General features: G+C 68.0%; 3 protein-coding genes across 7 annotated transcripts; all 3 read left to right on the plus strand.

Moving 5' to 3' along the window:
- Nucleotides 1–831: 831 nt before the first annotated feature.
- On the plus strand, nt 832–6195 carry CRIP2 (cysteine rich protein 2). Of its 2 annotated transcripts, none has more exons than XM_053889931.1 (8): nt 832–965; nt 3722–3816; nt 3908–3965; nt 4322–4462; nt 4542–4610; nt 4691–4785; nt 5523–5580; nt 5660–6195. In XM_053889931.1, exons 1-8 carry the CDS (start codon nt 923–925, stop codon nt 5725–5727), a joined length of 627 nt encoding a protein of 208 aa, XP_053745906.1. In that variant the 5' UTR covers nt 832–922; the 3' UTR covers nt 5728–6195. The 2 variants fall into 2 exon arrangements, with proteins under 2 accessions (XP_053745906.1, XP_019289759.1); XM_019434214.2 differs by lacking the exon at nt 832–965 and adding an exon at nt 1282–1582.
- A 7174-nt stretch (nt 6196–13369) lies between these two features.
- Nucleotides 13370–15022, plus strand: CRIP1 (cysteine rich protein 1). Its single transcript, XM_019434219.2, has 5 exons — nt 13370–13498; nt 14382–14476; nt 14551–14608; nt 14726–14772; nt 14894–15022. The coding sequence occupies exons 1-4, from the start codon at nt 13459–13461 to the stop codon at nt 14764–14766; spliced, it is 234 nt and encodes a 77-aa protein (XP_019289764.1). The 5' UTR covers nt 13370–13458; the 3' UTR covers nt 14767–14772; nt 14894–15022.
- A 2118-nt stretch (nt 15023–17140) lies between these two features.
- TEDC1 (tubulin epsilon and delta complex 1) lies at nt 17141–25029 on the plus strand. Of its 4 annotated transcripts, none has more exons than XM_019434222.2 (8): nt 17141–17577; nt 17674–17752; nt 18302–18522; nt 18789–18944; nt 20055–20153; nt 22561–22647; nt 23045–23212; nt 23316–25029. In XM_019434222.2, exons 1-8 carry the CDS (start codon nt 17437–17439, stop codon nt 23637–23639), a joined length of 1275 nt encoding a protein of 424 aa, XP_019289767.2. In that variant the 5' UTR covers nt 17141–17436; the 3' UTR covers nt 23640–25029. The 4 variants fall into 4 exon arrangements, with proteins under 4 accessions (XP_019289767.2, XP_019289772.2, XP_019289770.2 ...); XM_019434227.2 differs by having other exon boundaries at nt 17335–17577; nt 20055–20163; nt 23316–23584; XM_019434224.2 differs by having other exon boundaries at nt 17337–17577; nt 18320–18522.
- Nucleotides 25030–25662: the final 633 nt, after the last annotated feature.

A 25662-nucleotide genomic window follows, 5' to 3' on the forward strand; every position in this document is an offset into this window, starting at 1 on the left:
GCCAGGAGGCTGGAGGTCAGAGGCCCCTGGGCACGGAGCTAGTGGCCCCAGAGGAGGGATGCGGGAGGCATCCTGCAGCGGTGGTGGGGGCGCAGGCGGATGGCAGTGCCAGCCCGCTGGACACCTGCACGGAGAGCACGCCGGGGCGGGGGGGGGGGGGGGGTCACCCCTCTTCTCTCCCATTTCTACTGCCCCTGGGTGGAGAGCATGGGGAGAGTGCCTCCCAAGCCGGCAGCACGCCCAGGTCCCCTGCTGCCCGGCGCCCTCCCCCTCTTTCGCTTCCAGCAGTTTCTCTCCCGCTGTTTTTGGAAGCGTCGGGCGCCCTGCCTTCCACCCACTGAGCTTCAGCACCGTCGACGGTGTCAGGCGGGGGCGGGCGGCGGGGCAGGACCAGGGCCCGGCCAGGTGGCCGCGCCCCGCGGGGGAGCCGGCTCCGATCCCGCCGCGCGGCCATCGCTATAGAAACCGAGCAACAAAGGGACTCGGGGCGGGGGGCGCGCGGCGGGGTGGGTGGGGTCCTCCGGGGGCGGGAGGGGGGGAGCACCCGGCGCCGAGGGCCGCCGTCCGTCTGCGTGTCCGGGGGCCGGCCTTCCGGGCCGAGGCCCTAAACAGCCAGGAATGCCCCCGAGCCGAGGGGGCTACGGACCCCCGCCCGCCCCGCCCCTGCCCCGGCGTTGCCATGGACACGAGCGAGGCACCGGCGTCGGGGCGCCGCCGGGCGGGTCTGGCCGCCCTCGCGGCCCCGGCAGGTGCGCCCCCGCCCCCGCGGCGCCCCCCGCCGACCCGGGGAGCGGGCTCCCGAGGCCCCGCCCCGGCCGCGGAGCCAATGGGTGCGCGGGCAGCCGGCGGGCGGGGCGGGGCGGCGGCGCGGTGGCGGCGGCGCGGAGAGGGCGCGGGCTGAGGGCCGACGGGCGCACGGACCATGGCCTCCAAGTGTCCCAAGTGCGACAAGACGGTGTACTTCGGTGAGTGCTGGGCCGGACCAGCGCCCGCCGCACTTCGCGGTCAGCCCCGGGCTGCGCGCCCCGCCTCGGGCTGCGCGGCCCCGGGATGCGCGGCCCCGAGGCCGGCTAGGCGCGCTGCCCACGCGGGTGCGGCCGGAGGGTGGAGCTGGACGAGGTGGGGGCAGCCACGCCCGAACCCCGCAGCGGCCGGTGGGCCCCGCGGGAGTGCGTGAGCCTCCCAGGATGAGGCCGGGCTGTGGGGGGACGTTCGGGGTTCGCGGGCGCCGAGTGGGGCGGGGTCGGGGTCGGCGGGGCGCACGCTCTGGGAGCCTCCCGTGCGCTCCTGCCTTTCACGGCCCTTCCCGTGGACACGTGGCTGGCCCCCAGCAGTGACCACCCCCCAACCTCCACCTCGACCTCTGACCACAGCGGGCCCGGGTCAGATATGGGCTCTGTCTGGACTCGGTCCACGCGGGGGCGACCTCGGCCTCCCAACTCCTGCGTGTCCCAACGTGCTCCCTCCCTTGGCGCGAGTTCCCTCAGGACTTTGCTGCGGGTGAGGTGGGATGACAAACGGGTCCCCGCAAGCATGAGAGGACACTGGAGCCCAGGTGGCCAAGTGCCCCTGCCTCCTCAAGGTCAGAAGAGCCCTAGACGGGAGGGTGTGGCGGGTCTCTGCCAGGATGGCCCCCCAGGGTATGCGGCAGCCCCTGGCGCTCACCCACTCTCTGGCGATCACACCCGCCTGTCTGGCTTACTCAGCCACTCTCTCTTCTCTTGGCTGATCCTGTCCCGACTTTGCCAGGGTGGCAAAGTCCCTGCCCCCGGATCCTTCCACTAACACCCTCCTGGAGCCACAGACAGGGGGCCCTTCCCTGGTCATTGTGGGGACAGTGGTCGGGGTCTGGAATGTGGACAGGCCAAGGTGAAGGAAGCCACTTGGCTTCCCTGCTGAGGGAGGTGGATGGTTGTTTGCTCTTCCCAGAGGGGAGGGACCGGATTTGGCCTGGAGTGCTTCTGGCCTGGCTGGGAGCCCAGGGGCTTCCGGCCGACTCCCCAGTAGCTGGCCCAGTCCTCCATCCCCATCCCAGAGGGGGGGCTCATCCCCGTAAGGCTCACGGTGGGGGACAGCCCTGGGGTCCTCCCGCCAGGCCCGCTGCCCACTACTTGGCCCCGACCAGGCCAGCTCAGGGCTCTCCAGGGCTGGGGCAGACAGTTCTGTGGACAGCCGCGGAAGCGTCTCTGCCTGCCTGCCTGGGCGGTCACTGGCTCCCAGCAGAAAACAAAGGCTGCTCAGACCCGCCTGGCTTCTGTCCTGGGCGGGAGGCGCTGGTGGAAGGAGGGGGGCCTTTGGCCTGGGATCCTGCCCATCCCCCAGTCAGGCACCCCACCCCACCCCTGCCCCAGCAGCCCACACCCTTGAGCAGAGTGAAACCTGGGCCAGGACACCCCAGAGTGGCCTCAGAATGCTTTGCCTTTGTGTCCTTAACAATGGTGCCGCCCGTGGGGAGCCCGGTCCCTTCCATGCCAAGAGACCCGATCAATTCTGTCTTCCCAACGGGGTTGGCAGTATGTGGCCATCTCCCCGCCCAGTGGGGTCTGAGGGTCATTCCCCTGCCCCCGCATAGCCATATGCTAGTGCTGGCCCGTGCGGCGTGGCTTTGGCAGCCCTGAGTGCAGCTGCCACGGCCGCTGCTGGCCAGCGGGAGGACTGGGAGAGGGTGCCGGGCTGGCGTGGCACCCGACTGCCCCAGCATGGACACGGGAGGGGTGGCTGGCCAGCCTGTCCCAGCATCCTCGGGTAGAGTGGCCGTAGGGATCAAAGCCCCAGCTGCCTCCAGGAAGGGGTGGGTGTGGGTGGCGGTCCAGCAGGTCCTGCCAGGGCTATGGGGAGCCAGCACCCAGGGCCCCAAACCTGGGCCACCAGCAGCAGCACCCATGGACCTCTGGGTGTGGGGAGTGACCCGGCCGGGCCCTCTCTCTCCACTCTGCCAGGGCCCTGGGGGAGGCCTGGCCTGCACAGCAACCTCGCTGCGAGGGGGCCAAAAGATCCGCTGGTCCTGGGGCTTGGCCAGTGTGGCAGGGGCCCAGTCCGCCTGACCTCCGCCCCCGCCTCCCCCCCATGCTTCTGCTCAGACCCCTTCCCTTCCCTTCCCTTCGGAATTCCGGCTTGGCTCCAGCCTTTCTTCCTGCCCTCTCCTCCACCACCCTTTTCCTGCCGCGCTCTCCTGGGGAGGCCCCCCACACTTCCGGCCTTTAGGAGGTGGCCCAGTGGGCAGGGGGTGGGGTGGGGGTGACTGGGCCCTTAGCAGCTGGTCTCTGACCTTGAGTGTGGAAGCAGCAGCTGGAGGCAGTGCCTTATCATGGGGAAACCAAATATAGACAGGTAGGCATTCTGTCCCATGGGGTGCAGGGGGCACGGCACAGCCATGGAGGGTCCACAGCCGTGGAGGGTCCGGAGGCTGGGGCTGTCCCCTCTGCAGGGGGCTCTGCCCACCCCTTCAGGGCCCAATTGGGAGCGTTCAGGAGTCTGTGAGGGATGGAAAGGTGTATGAGTGTGAGGCCAGTGTTTGAGGGAGGGGCAGGTGCGTCGTTGAGAGGGTTCACAGGGGTGTGAGGGTGACCGAGAGAGACCCAGCAGGGGCTCTGAGGGGCAGAAGGTGGTTCCGGCGTGTGGTGGGGGCTTGGAGGTTCCTTGTGGGGCTGGAGGGAGGGCTGAGGAGTCTGCCCACGCCAGGTCCCTGGGCGCTGGCCCTGACCTCCTGTCCTGCCCCCAGCTGAGAAGGTGAGCTCTCTGGGCAAGGACTGGCACAAGTTCTGTCTCAAGTGTGAGCGCTGCAGCAAGACACTGACCCCCGGGGGCCACGCTGAGGTGAGCCCCCTTTCCCGGGGCAGGGCGGGGGTGGGAGGCAAGCCTGGGCCGTGGGCGGGTGCCAGCCCTCACGCCACACCCCTCTGCCTAGCATGACGGGAGGCCGTTCTGCCACAAGCCCTGCTATGCCACGCTGTTCGGACCCAAAGGTGAGCTTGGGTCCCCGCCCCCAGCCTGGGAACCGTTCTGGCCCCGGAAGGGGCGTCCGGTGTGCCTCCTGGACCCGGCACAGACTTGGGCCCGGAAGACACCAGCAGCCCCGGGGTCCCCTGGCCCCCTTCTCCCCTTGCCCATTCTGGACCCTCCCCCGACAGTCTCTTCCGTCCTGGTGATTCTAGCGTCCCCCACGCCCCTCCCAGAAGTCTGCCCCAGCCGGCTGGCACCCTCTGGGAGGGCGGGGGGGGGGTCCCGACCCCCCAGAGTGGGCTGTGGAGAGAAGTGCAGTGGGGTGTGGGGGCTGGGGGTGGGCGAGGCCGCTCACCCTACAGTGTCTGCCACTCCGCAGGGGTGAATATCGGAGGGGCCGGCTCCTACATCTACGAGAAACCCTCCGCCGAGGGCCCCCAGGTCACCGGCCCCATCGAGGTGCCCGTGGTCCGGGCTGAGGAGCGCAAGGCCGGCGGCCCCCCCAGGGGGCCCAGCAAAGGTGGGCCGGGCTCCGTGTCCGGGTGGAGGGGTGTCCCAGCGGCCAGGCCGTGCCCTGCCCTGACTCCTCCTTCCCTCAGCCTCCAGTGTCACCACGTTCACGGGGGAGCCCAACGTGTGTCCTCGCTGCAACAAGAGGGTCTACTTCGGTGAGTGAGAGCGCTGGCAGCAGCCTCTGGGGGGTGCCCGAGGAGGGCCCCTCAGCATCACCGTCTGTCTCCCCTCCCAGCCGAGAAGGTGACCTCTCTGGGCAAGGACTGGCACCGCCCGTGCCTGCGCTGTGAGCGCTGTGGGAAGACGCTAACTCCAGGCGGGCACGCAGAGGTGAGGGGGCGAGCCTGGGGTGGTGGGGGGCGGGCCTGCGGAGGAGAGGGGGCGGGTTTGCGGAGGGGGGGCGGGCCTGCGGTGGTGGGGGGCGGGCCTGCGGAGGTGGGGGGGCGGGTTTGCGGAGGGGGGGCGGGCCTGCGGAGAAGAGGGGGCGAGCCTGCGGTGGTGGGGGGCGGGCCTGCGGAGGTGGGGGGGCGGGTTTGCGGAGGAGGGGGGCGGGCCTGCGGAGGAGAGGGGGCGGGTTTGCGGAGGGGGGGCGGGTTTGCGGAGAAGAGGGGGCGAGCCTGAGGTGGTGGGGGACGGGCCTGCGGAGGTGGGGGGGCGGGTTTGCGGAGGAGGGGGGCGGGCCTGCGGAGGAGAGGGGACGGGTTTGCGGAGGGGGGGGCGGGCCTGCGGAGAAGAGGGGGCGAGCCTGCGGTGGTGGGGGGCGGGCCTGCGGAGGTGGGGGGGCGTGTTTGCGGAGGTGGGCGGCACATGGAGGTGACGCCCCCCGGGGTGGCCTGGGGGTGGGGTTGGGGGTGAGCCAGCGGTGGGTGCTATCCCCCGGTGGCCAGAGTGGAGGCCTACGGGTGCACTGCCGTTCCCCCCATCCATCAGGTGAGTGGAACCTGGCATGGCTTTGGGGTCCTTGAAGGCTGTAAGGGAGGGCGGGGTGTGTGGACAACGAGGAAGCCAGGTGGGGGTGTGGGGAGAGGAGCCCAGAAATCTCAGCTCTGTCCCTGTTCTGCACCCAGCATGATGGCCAGCCCTACTGCCACAAGCCCTGCTACGGAATACTCTTTGGACCGAAAGGTGAGAGCCGCCAGGAGGGCTGGGATTCTGGTGCCCTCCTCCCCACTCCTCCCTACCGCCTTTGTGCCGTTTTCTGCAGGAGTGAATACCGGAGCCGTGGGCAGCTACATCTATGACAGAGACCCAGAGGGCAAAGCTCAGCCCTAGGGACGCAGCCCGTCCAAGGAGCCGGGGCCTTCTCCTCTGCCGGCCCTGCTCCAGAGCCTACTGCTTGGCCCTATGGGGGAGAGCGGCCAGCCGTCCGGTCCTCCCCCTGCACGTCCAGGGCCCGGGTGTTGTGCGGGAGGAGGCCCGCCTGCCTATCCCCGTTTCTCTCCCCTGCCCGTGGTCCCACACGGCCCCGCGTGTCTCCTGGCCCTCCGTGGGTCTGTCTGAGGTGGGCGTCCCGCTCTCCCCCTCCTACTGCCCCAGGCCTGCCTCACAGTGTTATTTCTGCTCCCCTCGCCGGTGACGCTGCCACGCTCTTCACGGTGTTCCCAGGGCGGACCCAGGGCGTCCCTGCCAGGAGCCCTCTGCCCATCGCCCCCACCGCCTTGCAGTGCTTGCCTGACACCCTCACGCGGCTCACATGTAACTGCTGAGATTGCCGTCAATAAAGGTTTGAGGATTGGGGGACCCTGCCGTGCCTCTGTTGGGGGATGGACGTACGTTGGGACTGTAACCCCTTGTCCCATCCACAGACGGTCCCCACACCCGCGGGCTGGCTTCTGGTGGGAGTGGGGTCCTAGTCCCAAGGCTGGTAGGGGCGGGTGGGGAGGCAGGCAGCTCCATTGTGGACCGTGGTGCCAGCACCGAGGTGGAAAAGGCGGCTGAGACAGGGACCAGAGCAGGCGGAGGTGGGAGCATGGGAAGCATCCTGGGTTTGGGGTCCTGGTCCCCAGAAATGTCAGCAGTGGGCACTAGAGCCAGGAGATGCCTCCATCCATCAGGGCGGGGTCTGCCTTGGGACAGAGAGCCAAGGGCATGGCACATGGGGGAAAGGGGGCAGGTGATGGGAGGACGGTCCTCTCTAGGAGTGCAGGAGCTGGGGAGTAGGCAGAGGCAAGGTGGGCCTTCAGGACCCAGCCTGGAAGTGCGGTGGCTTGGATGGGGAAGGGGTGTGGTCAGCATCAGTGGGGGCCAAGGGACAGAACGGGGGGCAGTCTGAAGGCCAGGGCTTGAGGGCTCGAGTCCCCCTGTTTGGGTGCTCCTTCCCAGCCGGTGTCCCTGTGTCCGGGTTTGCAGTGAGAGTGGAGTCACTCCTGGCCTCCCCAGGCAGCCCAGTCTCTGCCCTTTGAACCTGTCAGGAGCCCTCCCTCCGGTCTTCCTTTTTCCGCCGCTTCTGGACAGCCCAGCAGAGGGCGCACCTTCTGTTCCACTCCAGGCTCCGGCGGAAACTAGGCCGATCTACCCTGACCTGCCCCTAGCACCGCAGCCCCAGAAGCTTTGCCCTCCTCAAAGCCAGGGCATCTGGGCCCATGTGCCCTGCACCCCAGGACCAGCTCTCTGTGCCTCAACCCTTGGCACAGGGCCCCTCCCCGGCTCTCCCTCCAGTCCACCAGCTCAGACACAGCTGAGCCTGCGTGCATGCCATAGCCATTGTCCTTGGAGCGGCCATGCGTGTCCCTGGGGGTGGATCGGCCGGCTCGGGTGTCCGGCGATGCCAGGCCGTCCCATGGCACTGTGGGCAGCAGTGTCTCCTCTCACCTGGCTAGCCCTGGAATGCAGCCAGAGTGTGCAGGGCAGGTGGCCTGGGGTGGGGGGAGGGGCCGCTGGAGCAGGCACCCCAGGGGCAGCCAGTGTCCCCCCCCCCCCGCCCCCCCAGGGCAGAGCAAGTACCACCGGGGCACTGGTGCAAACTGGGCGGAAGGCCCCCACCTGCCCCAGGCTGTGGCTCCATGGTTGGGGGGACCTTTGGGGGAGAATCCAGACTTTCTGAGCAGCACACGCTCGCCCTGGCTGCGGTGTCGGATGGGAAATTCCTGCCCTCTGCCGGGCGGGGAGCTGCTAAGGGCGCAACTTGGGCCCTCCCTCGGGAGCCTCCAGTGGAAACTATGTGGGGAGGAGAGGGGGTGGGCGGCGCGCCGTTTCCCCAAACCCGGGGCGGAGGGGGCTCTGGGTGGGTGAAAGCCCGCCTGGCAGCGCGGGGGCGAGGGTGCCGGGACCGCCTCGGGGAAGGTCGACTGCGGCCCGCCTTGGGACGCAGCGGCCCCCAGCTCCCGGGGCCGGCCGGGAAAGCGCGTCCCATTTCCTGCGGGCGGAGCAGGACTCGCCGCCTTGTTTGTTTCCAAGGGGTTGCCATGGAAACCGGGCGGTGCCGCTACCACTGGTCTCCGCGCGCGTCGCTAGGCGCGTCGTTGTGACAACGGTGTGACAGCGGTGCCCCCGCGCGGCCGCGGCCTTCTCGATGGCACCGGCTCCAGGAAGCCCCCCCCAGCAAGTCAGGTGCCTTCTCCGTCGTCCACGGCCCCGGACGCTCCCGCAAGATGCGGGAGAGGCGGCAATGGGCCTGTGTGCCGGGGTGTGCCGCCTTCTCCACTTCCCCTTGCCTGACCTCCACCGCCGCCGCCCCGCCCTCCATTCGGTGCCGGCCAGGGAGGCGGCCCTGAGATGCCATCTAACAGCCTCCTTCCCCGTCCAGAGCCCAGGGCTGCACATGGCGCGGGGGCCTCCTCCACCATCCTCCTCCCCAGCTGCACCCCACCTCCTGCCAGTCCAGTCTTCCCCGGCTTGGGAAGGCTAGGCCCCTGCAAGGTGGCATGCCTTCCACCCCCTACGTGGGCCAGTGTGGCCCTGGCTGCTGTCACCAGGCAGGCATCCCGGGGTGGGGCCAGGGGCGGGGGGCTGCTCTGCCTGCACCTCCCTCTGTCCCCACTTCGCTGAGGTCCAGACCCTAGGTTCCCATGTCCTGGATGCCCAGCACCTCTCCCTCCAGGCCCCGCCCAGCTTCCCCCCTGGGTCAGTGACCCCCAGCATCAGCCCTAGGCAGCCCTTCCCCTGCTAGAGGCTCCCTGAGAACCCCACCCAGCCCAGGCCAGCCTCCCTGAATTTCTTAGGACTGGCGGAGGGGGGACTGACTCCCTCCCATCCCTGGGTCCAAGCAGCAGCTCACTGACCACCAGCTGTGGCTCCAGGGGCTGAGTGTCAAGAAATCAGCAAGGGCCGATGACCCTGGCTCTGGGCTGCTGGGGGCTGGGCCAGGTGAAGACTGGCGGGGGACCAGGGCAGCCAGGTGTGGACAGCACATTTTCCCAGGGCTTGGCTGCCCTCTGGCAGTGGGGAGGAGGGGCTCGGCCGGCTGCCGGACCTGAGAGGCTGGAATTTGAGGCGGTTCTGCATGGTCTTTGGCTCCCGGACATAGATTCTTGGAACAAGGCTCAGCCTTCGGGGGAAGGGAGGGTCACCCCATCTGTCCAGACTGTCGACTCCAGTCGAGGTAGGGCTGACTGAGGGAGCTCAAGGCCACGTGTGCCCCCCATCCTCTCTGCATGCCGCCTCTGCTTCCAGGAGAGGAGGACAGGAGCTGCCCTCTCACCTGGTCTGGGGGGTCCTGGGTGGACAGGAGCCAAGTCCTGGGAAAGTGCAGTGTCTGATCCCTTCTCTTGCCTCGGGGCAAGGAAGGTCCCTCGAAGGCCCAGCAGGCCCACTCTGGGGCAGAACCTCAGAGCAGACTGGGGGGTCCCGGGGGACAAGCTGCTGAAAATAGGCCCTGGGAACGTCTGAGTGTCCGTGACTCAGCTGAGCCTGGGGGAGGGGGGGAGACCCTGGAGAGGGAGCCAGCAGTTGCCCTGGGGCATTTGGCCCTTCAGCCCTAGGAAGGGACATCCTTGTCCATATTGAGGAAGGGGCCTGGAGGCCAGGGCACGGGGTGGGGGCTTCAAGGATGGTGGGGGGAGGCCAGAGCAAGTGCCACAGAAAACAGGGGGAGAGAGTGCAGGGGTGCTGTCCAGCTTGAGGGGCAGAGCTTTCCCAGTGGGTGAGGGTGGCTGGCCCCAGGCAGGGACTCCTCAGTGGTCACTGGCTCTCAGGTGCCTGGAGCCCAGCACTGCTGTGGAGGTACATCGGGGCCCTCTTGGGAATCGTCCTGCAGGGCAACGTCCCTCCTGGTTCCCATCTGGGTCCCCAGCCAAGCTTGGGTGGTGCATGAACAGCCAAGGGCATGGGGGTGTGCAGACAGAAGGTGAACATGGCCTCAGCTGATGCACCCAGAGCCCCACAGCCGCCTCCCACAGGTCTTTGGGCCCCGGGGTGCCCTCATGCTGTCCCTGTGCCAGGCAGGATGTTGTGGGCACAGAGGCAGCCTGGGGCAAGTGGCTGGGTTGCTCTGTGTTCCTGTCCTGGCCACTTTGTCCCTCATGCTCCAGACACAGCCCCTGTGCCTGCTGGTAGCACTAGGGGGCAAAGTGGGGGAAGGCTACACCTTGGGGTGTATTAGGGGGCTTACTGTGTCCTCCATTTGTTTGGGAAACAAATGCAAACAGCACCCCCAAAACAGTGGGGCAAGGGGTAGGCGGCTGAGCAAGGCAGATTTGGGTCTGGAACTGGCCCCTGGGCCAGGTCAGTGCCCCTCGCCCACAGGTGCCCCCTGAGCCAGGTGAGCTGATGGAAGTAGGAGGTCTTGCACCTGGTGGGGCCCAGGTCTCCGGCGAGCTGTCAGGGCCCTGACCCGTACCCAGCCGAGCCTCAGACGGAGGCTGAGGTACAGACTCTGGGGGGAGGCACGATCTCCTCCAGGAGGTGTGGGCGGCAGCTGGTGCGGGGCTCCCATCCCCTCAGGTGGGCAAGATGGGTAGGGAGCCCAAGGGAATTGGAGGAGCATTGCCAGCCTGTGGCTGAAGATTTGAGAGGGTTCCAGCGAGCGTGTGTGTGTGTGTGTGTGTGTGTGTGTGTGTGTCTGTCTGATGTCTGGAAAAACTGCTGTGTACCAGTTAGAGGGCGAGGCACATGGCCCTTGGCTACTTTTGGCATTCCCCCCGCCCCTCCGCCCCCGCCCCCGCAGCCCTGTGACCATGGCAACAGGAAATAACAGCAGAGAAAGCTAGCCGGAACCTCACCACCCCAGGGATGGTACTCTCTCATGCTCCCCCATGGTGGGAGGGGCTGGAGTCACAGCGTGTGGGTGGGGGGCATCCCAGGGGCAGGGTGGGTGGACAGGTGGGCAGAGCTGGCTCCTGGCCCCACCTGCCTGGAGCCTTAAGGTGGTGCTGTGGGCCGGACAGAAACCTGGGGAGGCAGCTGGGGTACCCGGACAAGTGCACTCACACAGTGATGCCCGTGGGCACCAGGACAGAGGTGGGTGCTTCCGGGCTCCCTGTGGGGCTCACTGCACCCCTCTAGCACATCACCCTGGTAGGGGTGGAGGCAGCCCTGCCCTGGAGCCCCAGGCCTCCACCCAGCACATGCCGCACATCCATGCAGGGCAGTCTTCTCAGGAAGCTGCTGGTGCTACGAGCAACATGTGTGTGACCAGAGCCCCATGACGCACTGTGACAGCCCCCCCCCCCCCCCAACCAGTGGGCCTCGGGCCCTTCCCGCAGCCCCTGCCTCTCTGGGCCTCTCTGGCCTGTCTACATTTCTGTCCCCTGCTGTGTGTGTTTCTGTGCGCTCATCCCCCCCCACCCTTGCTCTTCCCCATCCCGGCCTCTTTCCAGATCCCGGAGCCAGGAGATGAGGGAAGTCAGGATCCACCCTAGTGACCCTATCTGTCTGCAGCAGCATCTGGCGCAGGCCAGGGAGACACCAAAGGAGGGGATGGGGGGGTGGAGGAGGTCGGGCTGGTGGCCTTACCTCTGGAAACCGTGCCCAAGTGCCCCAGCGCTGGGCAGGGAGGGCCACGGGCCCGGACGTGGCAGTGAGTGTGGAGGCTTCAAGGCTGGAGCAGGCCAGCATCGATGGGTGGGAGTCCGGGGCTCCGGTGGTGCGTGGTGTGCACCCCCACTCCTGGGGGCAGCAGCCAGCCAGCCGCTGAGGGTTTAGCGATGTGGTGCAAGCCTTGCAGGCCCCAGGGCTCCCAGAGTCCCAGCCGGGGGCAGAACTGTGGTCTCAGAAAGGGGGTCTCGGGGAGGAGGGGGTGACGCAGGGAAGCATGAGGGGCAGGACGTGAGGGTGTGGGAGCTAGTGTGCCCTACTCACCGAGGGCTCACTCTGGAGGTGGCCTCCGTGGCCCTGCATCCCTGGCCGCTGCCACCCTTACCCCAAGCCAGGCCTCTTTTGGGGGGCAGAGGGCGGGCCCTGTGGGGGTGCGGGTGGGGGCACCCATGGTTTCCCTCCTCCCTCCCAGTGCCAGGCCGGAGGCCTATGGTGGGGAGGTGGGCTTCAGGGAGGGTGATGTTGGAGTCGCTGAGTGCCTGTGGGGAGGCCAGGAGCCCCTGGGTCCTGTCAGAGGATGGTCTCCAGCCCCTTCCAAGAAGATGGGGCCTGGATAGGCCCAGGGTGGTTTGGTGTTGAGAGATGGGTGTGTCAGCAGATGAGGAGGAGGGTGGTAGCCTAAGGGAGGGACATGGGCAACCCGGAGAAAGGGAGGAAGGGTGGGGCGCTGGGGGACCGGGGCGGGGGGAGGGGCTGGCGCGCTGGGGGTCCTGAGGTCTTGGACGTCGGGGCCAAGGCGGGGAGGGGGCTGCGGCGCTGGGGGGCCAAGGGGCTGGGGCCTCGACAGGGGGCTGGAGCTTAGCTGAGGAGCCAAGAAACTGGGTGTGGCCGGGGGAGGATCCGCTGAGCAGGCAGAGGGGACAGGCCCCCTTCCCCCGCCCCCAGCAGAGAGGACCGTGGCCAGGGTGCCAGTGGCCAGGAGGGAATGGCCTAGCGGGCAGGGACTTCCTAAGGGGACATGGAGGCCGGGACCCCAGCCAGGCTGAAGCCTAGGTCTGGGCTGAAAGGCGGCTGGGAGACCCCACCAGCCCCCTGGACACTTCCCACTCCCAGGGTGGGTGGAGTAGGATGGTCTCCACCTGGCACCGGCCCGCACTTGCCCTGGGCGTAGGACTTGAACCACTCCCGTCGTGCGCTCTCGTGCTCTTCCCGCAGAGATAAGGAGCCCTTCCGGCAGAGATGCCCTGTGCGTGGCCGCGCCCACCCCCGCGCTCACACTGGTCACTGTTACCGCGGAGGGGAGGGAGGGGACGTCCCGTCTCGAAGTCCCCTCTTCCAAATTTCCCGGGCTGCTGTCCAATGGACTTCCCAGGCAGCGGCGGGGGTGGAGGGCTCGCAGAGGCCCGGGATGTCCCTTGGGCGTGGGGGGCTGGGGAGGGGTGGGCGTCCTAGCTCCGCGTGTGATGAAGGCCGGAGGGGAGATTCACGGGGGGAGGGGCTACAAGGCTGAGACGTCGCTGGTCCCCAACCCTCTGTCTGGGAGAGGGTCGGGTCAAAGTGTGTGGGGAGAAGGAAGTCCGCACACGCTGGTTTGCATCTATTTGCATTTTATCGGTGACTCCCTGGATCCCAGCTATCTGGGGCTCGGAGGACTGGTGTCGGAGGACTGGGGACAGGGGCTGGGCCGCTGGGGGGCCGGGGCTTCCTGGCCCTGGGGAGCCCCTTCCCTAGATCCTGGACCCTGGGCAAGGGGCGGGGCAGTAGCCCCCGGAGGAGCCCCGCCCCTTCAGCGCATCCCCAGGGATCCCGTGCGCGATCCCGTGCGCTCCTTGAACCGCCCCCCTACCCCGTCGTCGGTTAGGCCTGATGCTGCCTGAAGGCGGGGGTGGACCAGATGACCTTTCTTGGCTGGTTGGCCTGGAATCCAAGTCCACGGGTCCAAATCCTGGACTCAGGGGGCGGGGCTCGAGGGGCAGGTCCCAAAGGGGCGGGGTCTTGGGGTCCCTGAAAGGCGCACACCCCGCGGGACCCACCCAGTCCGGCTCTCCTGTCTGCTCCTGACCGGTCGTTCACGCCTGACCCCTTGCCGCCATGCCCAAGTGCCCCAAGTGCGACAAGGAAGTGTACTTTGGTGAGCGCACCCCTCCCGCCCCGGCCCACTCCCGGCCGGGACCGCGGTGCACCCAGGGACTACGAACAGGGCTTCTCCGGAGGGCTGGGCGCGCTGGGGACCCTGGGGCAGCGTGCCGGGAGCCCACACTTCAGCCCTGCCGGCGACGGCTTGGGTATGCGGATCAGGACCCCTGTGTGGGGTGGCCCGAGGTCTCTGCTGATTCGGCGTCTCCGGCCCGCTCTCTTTCCTTCGGTCCCGCTGGGTCTCCCCGATTCTGGGTTCCCCCTTCTCTGGGTCTCCCTGACTCTGGGACTCCCCGTCGCCGGATCTCCCCAACCGTCCCGTTCCCCCTCGGCGCGCCCTGGGCGGGGACCGCGCCGCCAAAGAAGAAACGCTGCGCTCTGGCCGCCCCTCCCATAGCTAAGTAGAAACAGACGCGGAAACCGGCGCCCGGGGCGCGATCCCGGGCGCGCTCACACCCCGGGTGCCGCCTCCCTGCCCCGCGCCCCGGGGCCCCCCCAGGAGAGAGGCGGGAGGAAGTGGGAAGGGTCTCCCCCGCCTTCGCCCCGGAGAAGGGCGCCTGCAGGCCCCATCTCCGACCACCCCCGCAGGTCACCCAGGCCCCCCACCCTGGCCCTGGAGGCTTCTTCCTGCAGCTCCACGCAGCGCCCCCTGCCGTTTGTTTGGCTGGACACGCCTAGGGGACTGGGGGTGCCCCTCCCCACCCACGGGCACGGAGGCCAGCTGAGACCCCGCGTGGGCCACCAGGCGGGCTGGGTGAGACCATGAGCAGAAGGAGCTGGAGAAGGCTGTTACTTTAGGCTGTTATGTTAGCAGACGGGTGCCCTGTGGCCCCAGAGCAATGTCTTACAGTAGGGGAGGGGTGTATGTACCTCTGCAGCCGAACGGGTGACCTCTCTGGGGAAGGACTGGCACCGGCCTTGCCTGAAGTGTGAGAAATGCGGAAAGACGCTGACATCGGGGGGCCACGCTGAGGTAGGTGGGGCCCGGAGGGCAGTGGCGGGCGCAGGGTGAGGGGTGACAGCCCCTCATGGCCCTTGTCTTTGCAGCATGAAGGCAAGCCCTACTGCAACCACCCCTGCTACGCCGCCATGTTCGGGCCCAAAGGTACGCTTCCTACGCATGGCCCCTTGAGCTGCCTTCCCGCCTCCCCCCAGCCTCCCCAGCACCTCCCCCCCCCCCCTCCCCGCCAACCTGGTAACCTGCCTACTCTTTTCTCTGCAGGCTTTGGGCGGGGTGGCGCTGAGAGTCACACTTTCAAATAAACCCAGGTACACCCCCATCCCCCCAGCGCAGACCCTCAGGCCTTCGGGATGGTCCCTGCACTCTCGGGTGAGGCCTGACTGCTCACTGGACCTGCACTCACTTCTGTCCTCTGACCTCTCTGCGCAGGTCGTGGAAACGCTGTCCCTGGCTGTCTACTGGGCCACTGCCCTTCCAGGCCGATTCCAGGCCTTATCCCCAGGCACCCGGGGCTCCCCTGTAGTCTCCCTTGCCCTCAATAAAGCTGAGCACTCAGAAGCCCTGCCTCTGTGTGTGTGTGTGTGTGTGTGTGTGTGTGTGTGTGTACATGCCCACAGAGTGCACTGACAGGGTGACAGGGGGATGGTTCAAGGGAGCCGCCGCTGGGGGTTCTGACTCCTGGCCCTGCCAGGAGCCCTGCTCTTCCTGCTGTGCTGTTCCCCGGGGCTGCCACAAGGCTGAAGCTTCCTCTGCAAGGCAGGTGGCTGGCCACCCTGGAAGGCCCCATGGTGGCTCAGCTCCCCAGCTCCCAGGCCCCCTAATGCCCCCTCGGTTCAGGGATGGGGCTAAGGGTGGGTCAACAGGTCAGCGGGAACATGAGGCCTGGTAGTCGGTTGATGGTGGCCACAGGGTGAATCAGCTGTGCTCAAGCTGGTTCCGTTTTTTGAGAAGCTTTCGGGGCCTTGTGGTGGGGAGTCCTCGCCTGCTCTCTCCACTTCCTGCCCACCCTTGTCTCCATTCCCCACCTGCCTTGGTGGACCAGGCCAGCCACGTTCCTGCAGGGGCATCTGCCTGGACAGCACCGCCCCTCTTTTTGTACACCGTCCCTCCAGAGTAGCAAGTAGCCAGCGGCCAAGTGGGGAATTTGAGGACTAGCTGGGCAGTGGATAGTTGGGGGCTTTCTGGAAATGCCCATGTCAGTTCTGGCAGCAGCTGCAGACTGGACCACACTTGGAGCCCTCCTCATTACCCCCACTGGCCATTCAGTCTCCAGTCCTGGCAGAGGGCCACCGCTCCCAGGCCTTGGCCCTACCCAGGCCTTGCAGGGCTGAGCTGGACGGGCTGTTGGGGGCCTCAAGGGCTTCGTGTAGGGTGTGTGTGTGTGTGTTGGGGGGGGGGCGTTGTTGGGTGGCTCACAGAGCGCCAAAGGGTGGGAGCCATAGTGCATCTGGTGGGGAGGGGGTGGGAGAGAACAGATGGTGCTAAGGTGAGGCGGGGTTTCTCAGCACAGTGGAAGGGTGGGGGCTGGGGCTGAATCTGAGATTCAGCAGTGTCTTGTGCCACAGTGAGGAGTGGGGGTACCCCGGAAAATCTGGGCCAAGTGCTGGGGGGGGGGGGGCAGCGCTGCCCCCGTGTAGCCCACAGCCAGGTGGGACAGTTGAAGGGATGAGGCCTGCCGCCAGAGGGGGCCTGACCAGGCCAGGACGCAGGAGAGCACTTCAGGTGGCACACTCAGAGAGAAGACCCGCTGGGCTGGGCGGGTGGCTCAGGGGTGTGGTCTTTATTTTGAAGGCCGCAGGGCGCTACGCCTGGCTCAGCAGAGTGGCCTGCCTGCGGGACCCGGCACGGCGAAGCTGGGGGACCGGCAGTAGTGTCCCCTCCCGCGGGGCAGGTGACCGGCTCCGCGACGGTGTGTGGGGTGGGGATGGAACACAGGCCAAGGAGCGGGCCGCGCGGGAGAGAGGGAGGAGGGCAAAGGTGGGGACCTGGGGCGCCGGACCCGCCGCCGACGCACTTCCTGCGGGCGTGGCCCCCGCCGGGGGGTGGGGGGCGGTGGAGGAAGCGTAGGAGGGTGGCGTGGGCAGGGCGAGGATCGGAGGGCTGGTGGCTCTGTCCTCCCGACCTCTTCGCTGAGGTGTAATTCACGTGCCACACGTACAAAATTCGCCCGTGCCGTCCGTCAGCTCTAACCGATGTGCAGGGTTCTACAGCCGCCCCGCGTGCCCGCGCGCGCCACCTGCTGTGTGGGGCGTTTCCTACGCGCACCGTGGACACGCGACAGCGCTGCGCGCCCGGCGCCTTTCACGAGCCGGGGCGTCCGTGTGCACTGCCGGGCTCTGGGACCGCGGGCGAGCGCTTCGCTGCCCTCCCTGGCACCGCGTCCTCGGCCGCTCCTATGCGGCGGCGGAAGGAGACTTCCTGGGTGCAGAACAGCGAGGCCGGGAGGACCGGGCCGGGGTCCGGGTGTAGGTTTGGGGTGGGAAGGGGGCCGCCCGCATCCCGCGGGAACCCCTGGTGAGCGGGCCGGCCGGGCTCGCGGAGCCACAGGGACGCCCGCGAGGGTCGGCGGCGCCTGGCTGCGTTGCGCTCCCGGCCGCAGGGGGGGGCCGGAGCGCGGCCCAAAGCCCTCCGCGGGTTGCTAGGCTGCCATTTGGCGCTAAGATGGGTGAGGCGCTGATTGGTGGGGTCTGGACGAGGCGGGTGTCGGGTGTCGCAGCGACTGGGCCACAAAAAGCGTACCCCGGAGCTGCCGTCGCCAATTGGCCCCGAGAGCACCGGAAGTGCCTGCGCACTGGACAGAAGAGACTGCACTCAAAGGCCGGGGGCACCGCTCATTGGGCCGACGCTGGAGGCGTGTCTCGACCCGTTGGGTGATTGGGCGTGGGCCTAGCAGAGACGGCACCGGCGCGGTGATTGGACGCTGGGACCCCGCGGCCGCGGCGCGCAATCCGAGGAAAGTCAGTGCAAGCTGCATGGGACGGCGGCGGCGCAGGGTGGACCGGGGAGCCGCGGTCGGGGCCTTGCCCAAGGCCATCGCCGCGCTGAGTCGGACGCTGCCCGCTGGGCCCAGCCCCGAGATCTTCCGCCGCGCCAAGTTCGACCGTCCGGAGGCGGTGAGGCCCGCGGGGCAGGGGGCCGGGTCGGCAGGAGCCGGGGAGGACGCGGGGTGGCGGCCGGCCCAGCTGACTGTCGCTCTTCGATCCCCGCAGGCCCCGGCGCTCTGGCAGCTGCTCTTTCGCGTACTCTCGCCGCTGTCAGCCGACGGCGCCTCGGCGTCCCCAGCCCAGGGTAAGCCCCGCTCCGGCGAGGCCCTGGCTCCGCCCACTCACGCAAGTCCCGCCCCGTTAATCACTCCCCAGAGTGAGGCTCGCCCGGTGGGCCCTGGCTCCTCCCACTCGCCTCGCGGGGTCCCTCTCCTGCAAGGCCCCCTAAACGGCTAGCCCCGCCCCCTACAAGCCCCTTCCACCCACCAGGGGCCGTCCAACTCACGCAAGCCCCTCCCCGGTCAAGCGCGTCCCAACAGTAAGCCACAACCTGTTGGCCTTCGCTCCTCCCACTCACATCACGAGGTCCGACTCCTGTAAAGTCCCAAACTGGTTAGCCCCGCCCCCCTGGCAAGCCCCGCCTCAGGCGGGTCCCGGCTTCACCCAGTCCACCACGCTCCCAGCTCTGGCAAAGCCCCGCCCACCTCCTAAGCCGTGACCCCATTAGCCTTGGCTCTCTCATCCTGTAAGTCCCCCGATTGTCCCCTCCTAAACCTGGCCTCTGCTTGGGGGTCATGCGGGGGCCCCTAGAAGGTCTGGTGGCGCACTCCTAACGGGTGGCCTCCCTGAGCAGGCGAACCCCCATCTACAGAGGCCCAAGTCCGAGCGGTGAAGTCCGAGCTGCGCTCCCAGGGCTACCCCAGGCGGGCGCTGGCACAGCTCCCTGAGGACGGCTCCCAGGGCAGTCGCGAGCTCCTGCTGGCCTTGGCCTGGCTTCTGGCCCGCGGGCCCCTGCTCGAGCGGCTGCTGGCCCAGACCCGCGTGCGGCTGGGCGACGAGATACCCCTGTGCGAGGTGGGTGTGGGGTGAGAGGGAACGGGGCCGGATCCTGGCTGGGACCCTGGATGCGGCCTGGGACAGCCCTGTGGGGGGCGGTGTCACCCTCTCCACTGCTCTCTCCTCCTCCCCTGCCCTTCCCTTGGGGGCAGTATTGGGTGTGTGCTCACTGGACGTGGGTGTGTGGCACCCCCGAGGACCATGGCACTCATTCCAGGGGCCTCTTTTCCTGGGGTCTCCGCTGGGGGGCGTGGGAGCAGGGCGTGACCCTTGTCCCTCTCTAGTGTGAAGCCCTGGCCAGGCCTGGCGCCCCTGTACCCCGTGTGGAAGCTGATGGCCCTGTGGACATACGCCACTTGCAGTGGCTGATGGGAAAGCTGCGGTTCCAGTGGCGGAAGCTGATCACCAGTCAGCAGGAGCAGTGTGCCCTCCTGGGCAAGGTACTGTCACTGGGGACTGTCCCCCGGGGACACTTACTGTCCATACTACAGGCTGGAGCCTGGCCTTTGACTGGATGTGGCCCTTCCCAAACCTGGCTGGGAGCTGACTGGTTGGCCACTGCCCTGTGGTGGCCCAGAGCCTGAGTCCAGGGCTCCAGGTGGTCCAGGAGGGGTCACAGGGCAGGTGGAGCTAGGCATCACCGGGGCCAGGAGCCTGTGGGGTTGACTTTCCTGTGCCCGGAAGTCATCAGAGGCCTCAGACTCTGTCTCTGAGCCACGAAGTAGGCTCTGGGTGCTGGGGGAGCCGCTGCTGCCTGGGCATGTTTTGGGAAGGAAGGTACCCCCTCCTTCTGCCACATCCTGGGTGGAGGCTGATGGGCAGCGGGCGGCTTCTGTAGAGCTCCTGAAGGCCACTAAGGCTCAGCTGTGGGGCACAGGTCACCCTTACAGGTCCAGTGCAAAACCTGGGCTGAGAGGGGGTTGGGCGGGGGGCCTCAGACTCCCACCGATGTAGGGCTCCTGGATGCTGGGATCCCCCCACCCTGCACGTCTGCCCCCGCAGGGGACCTGTTCATCCCTCAGCTCTTCTCGGGAGCTGCGTCGCTCTGGCTCGGACTGGGCTCCTGGCACTCCTCCTGCTTGGGACATGGCCACGAGTGACCTCCGTGATGCCTTGGGGCCGGGCCTTGCTGGGAAGCCTTCCCTGTCCCCCAGGTCCAGACAGTCACTCTGTGTCCTTGCCGTTGTCTTCGCTGGATCTCCTAGCCCGTCCAGAGGCTGCTTCTCCCACCACACGGACCTGGCAGTCAGTGAGCTTAGAAGCAGGGATGCCCGATTCCAGTTCCGCCACACCCCTGGGAACTGGGCAGGATGGGGAAGCTGTAGGCGGCGCTGCCCATACCCCACTCTCTGCAGGAGCCTCCTGCAGGGCCCAGGGCCGGCTCCCCAGCGGTGCTGACTATTGTCCTGAGCCTGACCCTGGCCTGCCCTGACCACCTCGGCCAGGCATGGCCCATTTCCTTGTCTGCGAAGCAGGCCCCCAAAGCCTCACCTGGAGCTGGGAGAGGCGCCCCTTCCTACTCAGCCTGGGGTTCACGCTGCCTGTTTCAGATCCACTCATATACCCGCGGCTGCCACAGTGACCGCAGCCTTGGCCACCTGTCTGTTGCCGAGACCGAGCTGCTCAGGGACGCGGAGGGCGGCCAGCAGGTGAGGGCTGGTGCGTGTCGGTGCCGTAGGACTGCAGACGGCGTGAGGTGGTGGGGGTCGAGGTGGGGAGGGTCCTGGGAGGGAGGACCCAGGCGACCGGCTTTGAGCTGTGGGTGACTGCCCCACTCCCCATCTTGCTGGTGGGGGGTCCCAGACATGTCCTCAGGGCCTCCCCCAGCTCCCAGACCATCCGGTGTTGCAGAAATCCAGGCCACGTGGCCGTGTGTGTGCGTGTGGCTGGGCACGGTTAGCGAGAGAGGGGGGCTGGTCTAGCATGCCCCATCCTTTGCTGACTTTCTTTTCAGGAGGCCCCCGTCGGTCATTATTGTTTCCTTCCCTCAGGCTGGCATGGCCAGGACGTCCTGGGACAGGCCCAGGGCTGGCTGTCACTTGACGGTTGGGCTCTGGCTGCTCCAGAGTGTGAGGCTGGCACTGTCCAGCCTGGGGGGCACTTGGCCAGGCAGGTGGGCTGAGGCTCAGGGCTGGTGTGGCCCCTCTTTCCAGGCCCAGCGGACCCCAGCTCGGGAGTTGTGTGCTTTCAGAGAGTTGTGCCTCCCTTTGTGGGGTTGGGGCAGCCACCGGCGGCCGGGGGGAGGCGCTTGCCAGGCCTGCAGTCCTGGCCAGCACCTGGCCAGCCCTCCCAGGCAGGGCTGCGCTCGTTCTCTGGAAGTGCTGAGGCGGTTATCTTGGCGACCTGAGGTGCCCTCGGCAAGGTCCCCTTTTACGGGTGACTCAGCGAGGCCCAGGCTTCCTGCCCTTGGTCCCTCTGGGTTGGAGCAGGGCTGAGGCTGCGCCGGCTTCAGCCAGATGTGGCCTGGGGCCCCGGTCTCTGTGGTGGTGGTGGGTGGGAGCCCGTGGCGCCCCCCCCCTCCCCGCCCTTGAAGCTGGGGCGTGCGGGCGCCTCTGGACTGCAGACGGCGTGAGGTCGTTGGGGGTCACGGTTGGCTTCCTCCCGAGGTTTCTGGAGGGGTTGCTGGCAGAAGCCCGGATCGGTGTACCCAAAGAGCCCGCACTCTTGGGATGGGTCCCAGAAGCTTCTGGAGTGATCTATGGTTGCTGTGTGAGTGGCCAGGCGTGCTGCGGAGTAGCTGGACAGTGAGCGTGCTTGGTTACTGGCCGGGCCTGCAGCCCTTCTCATGTCCCTGTGCCTCCCCCCCTGCCCTGGCCACAGCGCAGTGGGGTGCGGCGGGGAGGTGGCTGCCTCAGGAGACTCCGGCACGGGGCCTGCACGTGGGGGGACAGTGGGGGCGTGTTGCCTCTTCCTGCTGTGCCTGCCCCTCTTCCCATAGCCTGGGAGGTGGGGAGCACCTGGGGACCGTTCCACATTCACTGTGCGTGTGCGTCCAGGGACGTGGGTGCACCTGGCACCCTCTGGGCTCCAGGCCGTGCTCCCCTGGGCCCACAGAGTGGTTCTCTCTGTGCCTGGCTTTACAGCGATGGGCTGGGTCCTTGGCTTGGCATCCAAGGGCGCTCCCCACCTGACCTCCGGACCCCTGGAGCCCCAGGTTCCTGCTGTAGCAGCAAGCAGTCCCCTGGTGGCCCGGCTGGCAGCCTGTTTGCTGTTTGCAGGGGCAGAGCAGGGGTCCCTTCCCGGCCAGGGGAGACGCTGGGTCACGGGTGCCTGTCGTACAGGGCCTGTGCACTGGCCCTCCGTGAGCGGTGGCTTGTCAGAGCTCTTGTGTGGCCACCGTGCTCTGGCCTCAGAGCGTGCTGCTGCGTTCCCAGGAAGCCCGGTGCACCTGTCTTCCGGAAGGAGCAGTGCCCGTGGCCTGGATGGTAGGCTGGTGGCTGCCTTCAGAGAGGGGCCACAGCAGGTGCAGGCCTGTGGCTTCCTGAGGGGGCAGCGGGGGCGGGATGGAGCGGGTTGGGGGGGAGGAGGCCTCAACAGCACCTCCCCGGTCGGTGGGCCCCCTGGTGGTGGAGGCCGAGGCTGGGGCAGGTGCTGCTGCGCTCCAGCGCGCGGCCACATGTTCCTGCGGGGTCTGCAGGTTTGGGGCTGCCTGAGGCGGGCAGGGGGCCGTGCGGGGTGCAGCTGGGCCCTGCATGCCGTGCCCAGGCCCAGCCTCCGCCCTGCCTTCCTGAGGTTATACGGAGGGTTTCCCGCCCCGAGAGCCTGGCAGGCTGCCCCTTCTGGGACCTCCTCATCTGCCTACAGCCTCCCGGGTGCAGCCCCCCAGTCAGTGAGGGATGTGGGGCAGAGGTCCCGAGTCGACGCTTGGGCTCAGCCCCTGACCCTGTGGGGACGGTGGGTGTCTCTGAGGCCCCAGCCTGGAGGTGGGGCTGCCGCAGGGGGGCGGCTCTGCCATTGCGGGGCCAGGGGGACTGGTGAGCACGGTGGTCGGGTGCTCGGGGCCGGGGGTCCCAGGTGGGGTTCTGACCCGGCCACGGTTTATGGTCTGCTTTGCAGCTGCTTCGGAGGCTGGAGAGCGAGAATGTGTGCCTGGAGGCAGCCCTGCGTTGGAGGCGCCAGGAGCTGGTCTTCTGGCGGTGGATGGTGTGACTGGCTCCCCTCCCTGTCCCGGCCTTGACCACGGCAGCCCCGGGGTGGGGGCGCCTTCCTAGTTCTCGGACAGGAAGAGGAGGTTGGGGGAGGCCACAGACACACGCAGCCACCAAGCTGGCTTTGCAGGCCGGCTGGCTCTGAGTCTCTGCCTCTTTGCGGATGTCTGTCTGTCCGTCACCTACCCTGCCCAGCTGCTGGGGAGCCCAGACTCCTCAGGGGTCCACAAGTCTGGGGGCGTCCCTGGCTTCCAGCTCACTGTGCCACCGGGGGGGGGGGGTGGCCGCTGCCCCCGGGCCTCTATGCCCTCTGTCCCCCGTTGGCTGAGGGGCTGGACCTGTGGTCGAGGCCCGGACAAGCTGCCTGCCACTCACTTGGTCTCTCTCCGCAGGACACAGTCCTGGGCACCTGCCCTCCAGAGGCCTCGCAGCCCACGTTTGTGCCGCGGATCCCCGAGCGGGGGGCTGGCGAGTGGGAGCTGGTGGCCCGCGAGCTGCAGGCCCTACAGGAGGAGTTGCGGGGAGCCGCGGAGCCCCGGCGGGCAGCCTGGGAGGCCAGGGTGAGGGCTGGGGGCTGGTGTTGGGGCCGAGGGGGCCCGAAGGCCGTGTCCTGGGCAGGATGTGGCCGCCCCTGGTTCACGAGCTGCCGTCTGCCCCATGCAGGTTGGAGGCTGGGGGCCCGAGTGGAGTGCGGTGCAGCGGGCCTCACGGGAGGCCGTGGGACTCGAGCTGGCAGCTCTTCAGAGGGCCTGGGAGCGAGGTGGGGCCGCAGCCCAGCCCCACGGGCCCTGCCGGCTGGTGAAGAGTGACGCCGGAGCCTCGGGGGGCCCAGGCCTGCGGGCGGCCCAGGTGATTGAGGTGCTGAGGAGCCGGGAGGCCTGCCTGGAGGCAGTGCTGTGCCAGCTGCAGAGACAGTGTCGGCAGGAACTGGCCAGGCTGGCGGGAGCCCTGCCCGGCCTCATCTGGATCTTGCCACCCGGTCGTTGAGGCCCTGTGCCCGCCTGGAGGGGGACCTGCCCTGACCTGCCCTGGTTGGGCCTCGGAGGGGCAGATTTCAGGGTGGTGGCGGGGACGACGCAGACACGGGGCCCCAGGCATGGTCTCCCTGAGCCCTGGGGCTGTCCCCACCTGGGGCAGAGCCCAGCCCCTTGGCTAGTAATACTGGGGGCGGGCATGACAGGCCCAGTGTGGAGTCCATGGGCCTTCAGGACCAAAGGAGGACCCAGAAATAAGTCGTAGAGACCTCTCTGCAGGGGTGAGGCTCTGTTCTGGCCCTCCCTCTGCCACCCTTCCAGGTTCCTCGCTGGGGCAGGTTGGGGAGGGTCCGGTCTGTGCTCAGGCCCAGGGGAAGGGGATCCTGGGGGGTGGTTGCCGAAGCTGGGCTGGTCCAGTGCTGCTCAGGTGCTGGCGGGTCAGGCATGGCCTGCAACACGGCGTGGGCATCGGGGTCCTTCGGGGGATTGCCCCGCATGCCCCCTACACACTGTGCCCCGGGCCCCTACTGCACACCCCGCCCTGTGGGTGCCTGGTGTGTGAGGGGGGGCAGGGACGCCGGCTGGGAGCCTGGGGGTAGGGGGCTCTGCTCCTCTCCTGGGAGCGGTGCTGGGGGTGAGGGGGAGGCCACTGTGGACAGAGGGGGCTTTGTTCCCGAGACCGGTGGGGGAGCTGGGCTCGGCCCCGACAAAGAGCCATCTGTGTCTGGGGGATGCGCCCCCAGCTTGCCGGAACAGTCCCCCTCCATCCTGGGGGCTCAGCCTCTCGGCACCCCTCACCCAGCAGGCGCAGACAGCCACGTCCCTGCCTCCCTCGCCAGGCTCCCCTGTCCTAGGGCGGTTGAACCCCAGGCTGCTGCTGGGCGGGCCTAGGGGCCTGTCCGCGGCCTCCTGCTGCCAGCCAGTTCAGGCCCGAGGACACTTCCACGCCTGGGCCCCTCAAGAACATTCTCTCACTGGCTCTTCCTGCCTGGCTGGCATGTTGCTGGTGTTGCCTGGTCTCGGCCAGCCTGCCCCCACCCCGACCCCCGTCCCTTGGGGGCGTCGGGTTCTCCCCTCCCCACACGGCCCCCTCCCAGCTCCTCACGTGCTCCAGCTGTGGCCCAGGGCCCGCGGGGCCCCAGCCCTCCACCTGCCGCCTCAGTGTGTGAAGTCACTTCTAGAACCCCTGCCTGCTGGGCCCTCCGCCATCCTCCTAGCCGCTGGACAGGACCCTTCTTGGAAACAAGTCACTCAAAGCTCCCTGTCCTCTGTGAGTGCCGTTGAGTCAGGACACCCATTGGCCCCCGAGAACGAATTTTAGAAGCCAAATGCAAACTCGGCGTTCTGGAGCTGTCCCTTCTCAAACTGTTCTGTGGACCCAATACAGCCTACTCGAGACCCCACGTGTGTCTGTGTGTCTGTGGGAGTTCGGCGCGGATTCTGAGAGACACGAGGTGCCACAGGCCAAGTCGGGGGGAAGCGAGGCACACTCGGTGGTCCGGGGAGCAGGCTGGGCTCTGACATTGGCTCCTACTGTTGCCGCCACGTTAGCACGCGCTTAGTGGCTCAGAAGCACAGAAGCATGGCCGCCTTCCTGTAGGCGGGGGCGCAGCCATCACGGTCCCCGGCCCCCAGCCCCGGTCGGGGACCTTAGTCCACTTCTGCACGTGACGTGGCAGGTCTGCAGGCCTGCGGCAGGGCCTGGGTGCCACCCAGCCCCCTGCGGCCCCACGGAACAGATGCAGGCCTGGCCCAGCTAGCTCGAGTACGCGGGTTCTGCCTGGGACAGGCCCGTGCTGCGGGGGCCCAGGGTTCCCCATGGAGATGTGAAGGCAGAGCAGCCTGTGGGGGCCCAGGACCCTATACTCCACTGGCCCCCATGGACGCCAGAAACTTCTGCTTATCGGAGACCCCGTAAAGACCGGGAAAGACAGGCCACGGGAGAATCCGTTGGCGACACTTGCAACCTGTGAAGAGAGGGTAGAGGAAACGGTTTTGAGGAAGACAGAGCGGGCCTGGGGCAGGCACCGCGGGGG

The sequence above is a fragment of the Panthera pardus genome, unplaced genomic scaffold, assembly GCF_024362965.1.
Source record: "Panthera pardus isolate Hobbes unplaced genomic scaffold, ASM2436296v1 HiC_scaffold_24, whole genome shotgun sequence".
Classification (NCBI taxonomy): Eukaryota; Metazoa; Chordata; class Mammalia; order Carnivora; family Felidae; genus Panthera; species Panthera pardus.